General features: G+C 35.2%; 2 protein-coding genes across 2 annotated transcripts; both read right to left on the reverse strand.

Moving 5' to 3' along the window:
- Positions 1–24: 24 nt before the first annotated feature.
- LOC113714374 (triacylglycerol lipase OBL1-like) lies at positions 25–3,347 on the reverse strand. Its single transcript, XM_027238182.2, has 5 exons — positions 2,906–3,347; positions 2,437–2,630; positions 2,299–2,332; positions 692–1,311; positions 25–570 (listed from the first exon to the last, which is right to left on the reverse strand). The coding sequence occupies exons 1-5, from the start codon at positions 3,237–3,239 to the stop codon at positions 298–300; spliced, it is 1,455 nt and encodes a 484-aa protein (XP_027093983.1). The 5' UTR covers positions 3,240–3,347; the 3' UTR covers positions 25–297.
- A 3,682-nt stretch (positions 3,348–7,029) lies between these two features.
- On the reverse strand, positions 7,030–10,293 carry LOC113713639 (triacylglycerol lipase OBL1-like). Its single transcript, XM_027237415.2, has 5 exons — positions 9,827–10,293; positions 9,090–9,283; positions 8,923–8,956; positions 7,666–8,279; positions 7,030–7,533 (listed from the first exon to the last, which is right to left on the reverse strand). The coding sequence occupies exons 1-5, from the start codon at positions 10,131–10,133 to the stop codon at positions 7,255–7,257; spliced, it is 1,428 nt and encodes a 475-aa protein (XP_027093216.1). The 5' UTR covers positions 10,134–10,293; the 3' UTR covers positions 7,030–7,254.
- Positions 10,294–12,205: the final 1,912 nt, after the last annotated feature.

Here is a 12,205-nt window from a genome sequence, read left to right on the forward strand (position 1 = left end):
AAATGTATGTTAGAGAAAAGAAAATAATTAATTTACAATATTATTGAAATCTTAAATAACAAAGAAAGTTACATTACAATTAAAAACTTGAGAAACTTTTCTAGAATTTCTCTAGAAAACATCCTAAATAATGTCTTATTTGTACTCTACCAAACTTGTAAGGAAAGAAATCACTTGCATAAGAAACCATCAAATAAAACACAAATTCTTAAATTACAATACATATATCATTCTTGTTTGCCAATAAAAGTAATAAATAAATACTTCTAAACTTGGTTTAGTTTGCCAATACATACATCATTCTTGTTTCAAGCCTTTCAACGGAGGATGCCAGAAGGGTAAGGTCCCCAGTCTGGCGACGTTATCATAGTCCTGAGGACCATGATCTGGTAATCCAGGAATGACCAATCCAACCATCCTAGACACAATCTCAAAGAACCCTTCTCTATACTCCATTCCCCTCGTGAAAGGGATAATGAAGCTCCTAATCAGCTCGTAAACGGCACTCAAATGCTTGGGTATAACCGACAGCAGTGAAAAGTAGTTCTGGTTTGGTTCTTCCTCTAGAATCTGTTTCGGTTTTAGTTCCAAAATAAGAGAAAAGGAATTTATAAGAACACTCCCATAAAATAATACAAGGGAAAAAAAAAACTAGAGAATAGATAAAGAAAGAAATAAAAAGTTTTTTTACCTGCCCTCGGTAGCGGCTGTTGAAGTATAAACAAAGGCCAAAGTGCTTGAACATGAGGGTTTTGTCATCAAACGGTACTCTTGGAACTATATCATTGTTGTAGACATATCTGCAATATTTTACGTCATACAATCTAAGCTTGCCCTTCACAAACTCCCCAAATTGCTCATCTCCAACTCTAGGCTGCCCAAAAGTGTACACTCCTTCCATTCTTTCCAACAGCTCATTTTCTTCATGTAAAATCAGTATGGCAGGAAACAAAATTGCCAATGCCCCTCCTAAGCTGTGTCCAGTTACCACGAATTTTGCATTCTGATTTTCCCTCAATCTATTTCTCAAAATTTCCCTTATTGTGTAATAGGCATAGTCTTTTCCACCTGAGCCTTGCTCAATTTTCTTAGGCCAACCCTTTCGTTTTTGTAAGCCTAAGGCTTTCATAAATCCAGCATGAATCTTGCCCACACCTTCGATATCATACCACGAAATATCCAAATCCGTACGCCAATCATCAGCTTCAAACGGTTGTGTCCCTCGAAAGGCCACCTCAGTCAGGTTAGAATCAGCACTGGTTCTCTTGTCTTCGAAAATGATGGCTTGTGTTGTGTATGATTCCTCATAATCTGAATGGTATTGGGTAGACAAGTTGTAAATTGTAAATTAAACTTCAGAATTGCATTCCTTTGCTAAAAGAGTTATTCGTTTAATGTTTCAGATGTAACCTTCTAATCATCTCCGTAGTTTTTTCCTCTTTATTTCTTTTAATTTTCCATTATTTGTTGTAAACGGATAGCTATCTCCCATACAAATGTCCTTTTCGGTTGAATTTTAAGCAAAGATAAATCATGAGATAGTTACGTGCCAATTAATGATCCGTGACCGCAGTTGTGGCGAAGGCTTCATTTTCATAGGCCAATTATAATTTATAGGCAAGACGTGCCCTCCAATGGACGTGATGCGAATTAGCTATAGCTTTCACTAACAGTTGAAAAAATTAAATCATAATGAAGTGATGGTCACCATCATTTTTTTTCATTCGAGTTGGTGGTGACAACTGACAACGTTGTGAGGTTAGGATTGAGATTTGAGAAGACATATAGGTTTAGGGTAACTATTAGATAAAATTTCTTAGACTTTTTTTTATTGTTAAGTTCAAAATTCAAATTCTAAATTTATTTGGAGATGGAAAGAGTGCGTGTAAAGAGAAAGGAGGATTAAAAAAAAAAAAAGATGACCACGTATTTTGCAAAATTTGAGAAGACAAATTTTACTTTTAGTGAGTAAGATTTCTATATATCCATCCGAAATGAATCGGGCAATTGTAGTTTACTTGACAACTTGTAAATCAGAACTTCTAATTTCTAAACAAAGACTAGGAGGTATTTTCCGGTTTGCTGCGATTAGGCAAAAACCAGGAAACTTGTTGATGTGCATTTGGACTTGTCAAAGTAGTGCCATCATTCATGTTTGGAACTTAATTATACGCATTATCACCACTACACTAAGAGTCAAAAATGGCCAGCAACAATGAGTGGCAAGAAATGGTTGTCTTTTGACACGAAAAAGAAAAGAGTAAAATTTCACATAAAGAGGAGAACGGAGCCACTGACCATTCCAAAAGTTGAAGGAGCCCAAGAATTCCATCTGCAAGAGTAGAATTGGAAAAAAGAAAAAAACGACTTGAAACTTGTTCCAAGCAATATAACACGAAACTTGCATTGCATGTCCTGAAATTATAATTAAATTACCTGCCAGTGATCTGTGACCACAGTTCTGGAGAAGGCTTCATTTTCATAGGCCAATTTAGCGGCCATTATAGACAAGGCTGCACCATACCTCTCGTCATTAGCTTTGATCCTTCCGTCTAAATCCACTCGCGTGTCCAGATTCGCAACTATCGACCTGAAAGTTGCAGCCGACCTGTCTGGCGTTACTACCTTTCCTGCAATTAAAGCATACACAAGGCCATACTGTTACCATATTATTTGGCTCGTTGTTCTCCATGAAACATGTACAAGATTTCAATGGCTGTTATTATCATTTTTTCTCTCTATATCAAATAGAATATGATTTGACACCAAAAATTAATGCCTAATCCAGTTTCCCTGTGTTGCATAATAATATGCTTTTGCATGCATGCATGCAGCAATCAATTTACGCATAATAATATGAATTATTGGAACATCCGACATAAATAAAACAGAAATTAAAACAAACCCGTAAGGAAATTCCGTAAAAGGCCGCCCAAGCCACCATTGCTGGATGGATAATTCTGCAACAGCTCCAGAGTAGATCCTAGGTCTGCCAAAGGTTTTTTCAACTGGAGGAGGAGCATCTGAGCCATGACAGACACAAAAACTACCCATCGGCGACGGAGGCCCCTTAGGCTGTCTGCCTCCGGGGCATCAAAGAAGTCTCTTTTTTGTAATTCGCGTGAATAGAAGATGCGAAGGAGGTCGCTAAAACCAGCTTCTTTCGGATTGAGCAGCAAATAATCTTTACAGAAATCTTCTTCGGAAGGCAAACCTAGGTTAGAATCAATGGTGCTCATTGGGTAGAAAGATGTGTTGTTACGTCAAAGTCTCAAAGGGTCAACTGATCTGCAGTTCAAAGTATAGCTATGTGATAAAATTTCTATTGCTGGGTAGATGCTTAAACAATGTGGTATTTTCTTGAATGAGAGCGATTGCCCTCTACATATACATGTATTTATAACCGAGTAAGATCATTAGCAGTTTGAATTTGTCAAAAGGGATAATTTCAGAAACCTCCCTTGAGGTTTCTAACAATTTTACTCAGCTCCCCCCAATTTTAGAAAATTACATTGACCTCCCTTGCTTTTACTATTTAAGTAACATTATAGACCCATTAGGCTAGAATTATACTTAAATATCCTAAAATACCCTTATGCAATATCATAATATCAAAAGAAAGTGAAAAAAAAGGTTTAGTGATCAATTTAACCAAAAAAAAAAGTAACAAACACTTTTATCCAAATTTGCTATGCTTCCATGATAATTGTAAACCTAAAACCTCATCAACCGTTCAAGCAAACTCTAATTTAATTCCCAAATTCTATCAATTTTGGTATCACTAAAATCCCAAATGTTACCAAAATAGCACTGCAACTTAATCCCCAAAATCTATCAATTTTGGCATCATCAAAATCCCAAACTCTACTCGAATCATTTTACAAATAGACCATAACCACCACCACCAACTAAAATACCCTCAAAAGCTTCCCCCCCAAATTAACACTATATTTTGTCTATTAACTAATCTCACACCTCAAATTATGAACCCAACACCTATCGCATATCACCTTCCTTGAACAGAAGATCTGGCCAACCGCTATTGATGTCTATGCCAAGAGCAACCCCGTACTCCAATGGCATCAGGAACAGAGAAACTAATCTTTATGACAAACCACCACCAATACTTGTAAATCAAACAAAAATGAAACTAAATGAAGATATTAGATTCTAGTACGTAATAGACATAATAGCATAACCCAAAGTCATCCATTTTTCTCTTCCAACCATAGCCCATTAATTTTATTTTTTTCCTCCCTATCACAACCATCTTTATCATCTCCATCTAATTTGACCATGAAATTTCATTTGCTCTATCAATTTGTAATTTTGGAAATTTTGATTCTTTAATATATGCAAATTATAATATGAGAAGAAATAAACGAGGGGGCTGATAGTTAAGTACTACGGAAAGAGAGAAATAGACAAGAAATAAACACTTCGAGTAGGTTTGCATGGTGGTGTAGTTGATGGGTGGAAGAGACTGTGGGATTATAGGTAAAAAGGAGAGAATCATAAGAGAGAAAAAAAAATGGAGGGAAAGAGAAAAGAAACTGCTATTAATTAAAGTAAGATTGGGGATGATAACGAATTGTTGTAGGTTTTTATTTTTTCTTTTACTTTTGGTTTGGTTTTTATATTCCACATATGTGGTAAATTATCTATTAAGTAGAGGGTATTGTAGTCATTTTATTGAACCGAGGGAGGTTAGTATAATTTTCTAAAATTGGGGGGAGCTAAGTGAAATTGTCAAAAACCTCAAGGGTGGTTTCTGAAATTATTCCTTGTCAAAAAGATGAGAATCCACAGATACCCAAATTAATGGTTCTCACGTGCGCGTATGGGAGTCATTGCAGTGTACACTAGTATACTCCAAAAAAAAAATATATATATATATATATATGTACACACTAGCATACGACAACTATGGAAAAGTTTGGCATTTGATTAAAAGTAATTACGCACCATTTGAAGAATTAGTGTTATAATAAGGGCTAATTTCTCAGAATATACATATAAAAAAAAAACATCCGCCAAATGAAGCTGTGACATGGAGTGTTTCTGAAGCTATACTTGCCGTACTGAGTCAGCACGACAGCAAAATAAATTCTCCATTCCCAATCTAACAGGAAAAAGTCAGTCAGCAGCTGCAAAAATTTTAGTGAGGGTCAGAAGATGTCAGCTGATGCACGGCCGCGACTGACATCTTTTGACTCAGGAGCCGCTGCCGTGCACAGTCAGCACGGGATTTAAGTATGTGTGTGTAGGATTTAAGGTCTTCAGAATTTATCCAGAAGTCAGCAATTGCCTTTTGGGTAAACCTGTGGAATTATCTTAGATTCTGGGTGTGTGTGTTTATTATTTACTATTGAAAGAAAAGGGGAGAAGGGGAATGTAACTGTGGGAAAATATTGCTTAGAATGGGGTGGGGTATAGGGAAGACATCTTCAAAGAGGAGACAAATCGTCACAATCATAGTCAACTGATTGTTCAAGTGCAAAGAAGAAAAATAAACCTTAACCCTAAAGACCAATTCTTGGCGGCCGAACTATTCTGTATAAAGAAGTTACTAAAACAACAGGATTAAGCATAATCAAATAGATAGATATACACTCGCACTAATGCCCTCCTACGTTAAAATACTTTCCCAATTTAATTTTACTTTTAAAAAATTTTCAATGAGCTACTAATTAAATACGATCCAAATACAATTGACCAATTTATTATTGATAAACACAACACGTCAATACTTCTCAATCAGTCGTCTACTTGCATCCAATCACGAGCTCTCGCCGGCTCGATCACTCCGCGCATATTTAATCAGTAAATTAGCTTTGGAATCTAAGAAATTTATTTTCTTGAAAACAAATATGAACAAGTCAGAATTTGCGAATCTGATAACGACTAGTCAGCAGGCTTTTTCTATAATCATTTTTTTTTGTTCGGGGCTCCGTTCTTATCCTCGAATAGGCATAGCGTGAATAATCTGCCAGTGGTGGTCCTTTTTTTCATTTTTCATTTTTTAAGAATTAAATGAAATAGTACTTATTTGGAAAGGACAAACATTGACTTGTTTATCTCAAACGTAGAAAAATATCGAAAACTTGAATAAACTTTTTTCTTTTCAATTCATAATTGGGAAAATCAACGATCATGAGAAAAAAAAAATTCAAAATTGATTGAAAAAATTTTTTGGCAAAAATTGTACTTTGATTAATTATGGGAAAATCAGCTTTACAAAGGGGATCTTCCCCTATTGATTACATCAACAATCATATCTAATGATTGATCTAAAGAATCATTATACACATCCTAAGATACACAGCAATACAAAAAGAATTTCTGTAGAGTAACTCAACCACACAACCAATCCGGATGTAAATCCCCAATCCAACATCAGCTGCCAATTTTCCTGAGTTCATGATAAATACAGTTAGTTTTCTTAATGCGTTAAAAAACTGCACTTACCCCCCAGGACGAGTAATGACTTTCATAAAGTAATCTACTTTTATATGCTAAAATGGTTTTAATAAAAAAGAAAGAAAAAAAAAATACAAGTCTTCTTAAATCCAGTTGATGTTTAAGTTTTTTAGTACCCCTTTTTCTTGAATTCTCGTATTTCATCTGCTAATGGAAGTAATTAACAGATTTGTGCTCAATGGAGAAACGCAATCATTTGCGCAGTTTATTTATTTTGTACCCGTATTTCCTTCATTTGTCAATTCAACTGACGTGCTCGTGGGCCTAATATCTTGTAGCCCTTCTAAATGCAGACAAATTTTGTTTATGTTACTTTTCTTTTTTAAAATCAAAAGCAGAAAAAAGAAAAAACATTTTAGCTACTATTCTCGTGAAAGAAGTTTTTTTTTTTTTCCTTTTTTTTTCTGTAGTAGTCTTATGACGGAAGATTGATTAATTATTCTTTTCTTGTCTTTTTCTGTAGTAATCTTTTGACGGAAGCTTGATTAATCACATGCGCAAGGACTTGACTATCACAGATTTCCTTTGAGTAAAACAATAAACTCGGTGTCCCGAAATAGCTAGACCTCTGTTTGATTTTGCATTGTGTTGTAGTTGACATCAATCGACCAATGACATTGGTTTGTGTGAATACAGAGGGTCGAAATTGAATCTCCTCTTGTGTCTTGCAGCAAAGCTAAGGGAGACTATTGACTGAAATCTAATGATACAACAAAAGATTATTTTTGTCTGGGGGCAAATTTGATACATAATCTAGAATATTTTTTGGCAGCATCAGTCTTTTTTTGAATCTGGTAGAGGAGGAGAATAGGCTAAGGAAGATAAAGTCCCCAATCGGGTTAGATTGACATAATCTTGAGGACCATGGTTTGATAATCCAGGAATTATCAAACCTACAGCCCGGAAAAATATCTCAAACCACCCTTCTCTAAACTCATTTCCTCTGGTGAAAGGGATAATGAAACTCCTTATCAACTCATAGACTGCGCTCATAAACTTTGGTAAAACCCATAGCAGCGAAAAGTAGTTCTTGTTTGGTTCCTCCTCCAGAATCTGGTTTTCAGTTCACAAAAGAGACGACAAATACGAAAATTGTTAGAATAATCCAGCTGTGAATCATAAGGCATATACTAAATAATATGAGGTGAAAATGAAATATATATATATATATATATATATGCATACCTGCCCTTTGTACGAGCTGTTGAAGTATAGACAAGGCCCAAAGTGCTTAAACAATAGGGTTTTGTCATCATATGGCAATCTTGGAACGATATCATTGTTATAAACATACCTACAATATTTCACATCATACAACCTAAGCTTCTCCTTCATGAAATTCCCAAATTTCTCATCCCCAACTCTAGGCTGCCCAAAACTGTAAACTCCTTCCATTCTATCCAACAGCCATTCCTCTTCATGCAAACTTAGTATAGCTGGAAATAAGATTGCCAATGCAGCTCCTAAGCTGTGCCCAGTGACCATGAACTTTGCTTTCCTATTTTCACTCAGTGATTTTCTCAGCTTTTCCCTTATTGCATAATAAGCATATTCTTTAGTGCCAGAGCCTTGATCAATTTGCTTAGGCCAACCCTTTTCCTTTTGCAGGCCTAAGGCTTTCATGAATCCAGCATGAAGCTTGCCTACATCTTCAAGATCATACCAAGAAAGGTCCAAATCCGTGAGCCAATCATCTGCATCAAATGGACTCGTCCCTCGAAATGCAACCACAATGAGATCCGGATCAACTTTCTTGTCTTGGAACATGATGGCCTGTGTTGTGTAAAATTGCTCGTAGTCTGAGTAAAAAAGTAGGGAAAAGTTAGGAATGGAAAATAAAAATAAAAATCTAGGGAGCAATTTATTTTCCTGAACATGTTGTTTGGTTAAATAAGAAACATGACCTAAGAGTTTTGCATTTGATTTCTTTAATTCCTGGGTCAAGTGCTTGCCAGCTTATAGATAATGACTAAATAATCAGCTCATCCTCATTTCATTGTCCGTAGTATATGGCAATCTTAAAGTTTATATAAAGTTTTTTTTTTTTAAAAAGTTTAATTTTCGTAAAGCAACTAATGAATAATAATTGTCATTTTCATGGGATAATAAATAGCATTTCTCAAGGTGAGATGACTCACCCGGCCCCCACCCCTAAGCCCTTCATTTCCCTCCAAAGAAATTGAATAATCATTTAGACGTCAAGGTGATCTACTGCCAACAACCTCCACCCACTAAGCCACCTACTATTTGCTGATAATTATATATATATATGTATTTCCGGTTTGCCGTGTTTAGGCAAAGTCTAGGAAGCTTGTCGTGTATAATACTCGTATTTGCAATTTTAAATGCATTATTGGAGTAGACAAAACAAGGTCAATGACAATGAATGGCAAGAGTAAGAGAAAACTTTCAGATGAGGAGGAGAAATCAGTGATCACTTACCGTTCCAAAAGTTGAAGTAGCCCAAGAATTCCATCTGCAAAATAAAAATTGGAAACGCAATCAATTTGATTGATCAGGAGTCAGGACCATGATACATGGGATTTAGAAAAAAAAAAAAATTACGAGTTTAGGAAATCTTGGACAAGCCATGTCCTGAAATTAATTACCTGCCATCGATCTCTGAATACTGTAGTTATAAAGGCTTCATTCTCGTAGGACAATTTTGCGGCCATTACAGATAAGGCTGCACCATACCTCTCGTCATTTGCTCCAATTCTGCTGTCTAAGTCCCATCGTTTGTCCAGATTTCCTATGGCCGACGTGAAAGTTGCAGACAGCCTATCTGGCCTCACCACCTTTCCTGCAAGCAATTAGACCACATTTTGATTATCTCACATCAATTTAACTAAACTAAGCAATTCCCTCAATTAGCTAGGCATACTGTGTCACATAAGCTTTCAAATAGGACCATCATCTTCCCCATAAGCTGACTTTTTCTTTCAATCTTCGTATGGTCTAAATCTTAATCGTTTCAAACGTGATACAGACCTATCCACTAAGTAGAAGATAGCTACTAATCAAAGGAAGTAGATGAATCCCATAGTTTACAAGATATGATATAATTTATTTCAACAAGACTTCTAACTCATGAACCGACGAAATTGTCTCTCCTATTCGCATAGCGAAATTGGGCTTGCATGCATGCACTAGCAGTTAGAAATACGAACTCAACCTAGCTAAATCACATTCTGATTTAAAGACCATCCAAAAGTACAAGGCACTATATATATATATATATATATATATATATATACATATATATATATCGATGACTGCTTCCGGCAAGAATGACAAAAGTTCTCGGGTATAAAATCGAACTTGAAGCTATAAAGAAAATAAGAACCTGAAAGAAAATTCAAGGTGAGGCGGCCAAAGCCACCATTGGCGGTTGGATAATTCAGCCACTGCTCTATGTAATATCCAATGTTGGCCATGGGTTTTTTCCCCTTGAGGAGGATCTTCTGACCAACAACAGAGACAAACACGAGCCATCGGTCGGGGAAGCCTCCTAACCTGTCAGCTATCGGGGTATCGAAGAAATCCCTCTTCTCTAATTCCGATGAATAGAAGATGCGAAGCAGATCCCAAAATCCCGCTTCTTTTGGATTCAGCAGCAGATAATCTTGGCAGAAATTTTCTTTAGAAGCCATTTGCTAGCTTAAATAGAAGCTGTGGTTGATGAATGAATTGAGTTGATTGATCAGTTTTGACGTTAAAGTTTCAGCTTTGAACTTAAATTGCTATGTATTAGCTGTATAATAAAGTTTGAGCACACTATCCAATATTTATATTGTTGTGCAGATGCTAAGACTCTAGCAATTACTCAAAATTTACTTCAAAGTAGAGTTAGTGACATAAATAATCAACCACATGAAACTCGTAGTAGTCCGAATTTGAATTTGCATAAAAAACACGTAGTCTATTTGACCCACAAAATAATTAATGTTCTCCAAGTTGTTCACATGGGGTGTGGGTTATATAATATTAGAAGAGATTAACTTTGGATTAATTAATCTTCTCAACCGTGACCGGGCACGATACGGATTGTGGATCTTGTCTGAACATGATTAACCTAATTTCTGGGATATTATTTATTTTGGACATGTTAAATAGGATTTGTTTAAAACGTACAAGTTTGAATCTGCCATGAGAGACACAAAATCTTTTTTCCTTTTTTTTTAAAACAAAAATCCTCTTTTATTTTCTGGTGTAGTGTCCTTGCAGTTCTTAGTTGTCCAGGGATATGTATATCAACGACAATGTGCTGCCGGCTCGTGGGGGTTTTGTCTTCAAATTTTGACAAATAACCGAAGCTTGTTTCTCAAAAGAGGAAATTTTTTTCTTTTTTTTTGAAAATTCAATAGATTAAATGGAAACGAAATCTAATACACTTGAGGTAGTGTCCAATTCCCAGGAATTTCTAGGCTTTACGTGCGCACACGGAAGGAAAGGATCAAGAATATAATTAAGGGACTTTCAGAAGAGGAGTATGAAATTCAATTTCGTATCTATTCAAGAAGGAGAAGTGAGAAACCCCGTCTTAATTAACAAGTAAGTAAAGAATCTCTCAAGGAAGAAACTTGCTCCACTTGCACCTCTGGAAGAATGTTGGGCGTGTTTTCTTGTTTTCTATACTTATTATGGATTCTAAGCAAAACAATTGAGGGGTTGAGCTGTATTGGTGTCATTTCAATTATTCTGGAATGCAAACAAGTTTATTGTAATAAGCGACAATTGAGATATTCTTTAAAATTAAATTTTGGTAAATGTTAATGACATCCTAGTGATCTTTTAATCATGTAAATTAGGTTTAGAAACATATGTACATACATATATATATGTATATGAATTTACAACCATCCTTTCTATAAATTGTAATATAAAAAAAATAGTAAAAAATCTGGGGAGTTCTTAAACTATCATCGTTGTCCACTTTTGGTCCCTGATCTCTTTTTTTTTATCTCCAATTGGTCCTTGAACAATTAAAAGTGTATAGTTTAAGAACTTCTAGCCATTTTAAACATAAATCCAAATAGAACCGAAGGATATTTTTGTCCAACATTAATCAAAAGCATCAAGAACTTAATCAAAAGCATCAAGGGTAGGAGTAGAAGTTCTAAGAAAAGAAAACCTTTCATTTTCCATAAACACTTCATCAAATTTCTCCAAAAAATTTCCAAATTCATTGTTTTAATACTTGAGAGAGACATAAAAAACTTATAAAATTTTGGCCACTTGGGTATGAAATCAATGAATTTAGAATTTTTGCAGAGAAATCTGATGAAGAGTTCAAGGAAAATTAAGGATTTTCTCTTTTCAAGTCTTCTACTCTTACTCTCGATACTTTTATTGAGTTTTCAATACTTTTGATTATGGTCGCACAAAAATGCCCATGGATTTCAACAGAATTTATGTTTAAAATGGCCACAATTCCTTAAATTATACACTTTTAATTGTTCAAGAGACAGTCGAAGATAAAAAATAGATTGGGAGTTAAAAAGTGGACAACTATGACAGTTTAGGAGCTCTCCAAATTCTTTACTCTAAAAAATATGTGGAGGAAGGGATGAGTTGAGTCGTATTGGGAAAATAAATGTAAATGAGAGATTCCAAATTCAAAACCTTCAATTTACACTAAAAAAATTAGGGACATTTTTATCCTTTTATATTAGTAAAAAAAAAAGGACCCGAGAATTGTTATAAAGAGTTTGGTGTTATTATA

Source organism: Coffea arabica, chromosome 10c, assembly GCF_036785885.1.
Source record: "Coffea arabica cultivar ET-39 chromosome 10c, Coffea Arabica ET-39 HiFi, whole genome shotgun sequence".
Classification (NCBI taxonomy): Eukaryota; Viridiplantae; Streptophyta; class Magnoliopsida; order Gentianales; family Rubiaceae; genus Coffea; species Coffea arabica.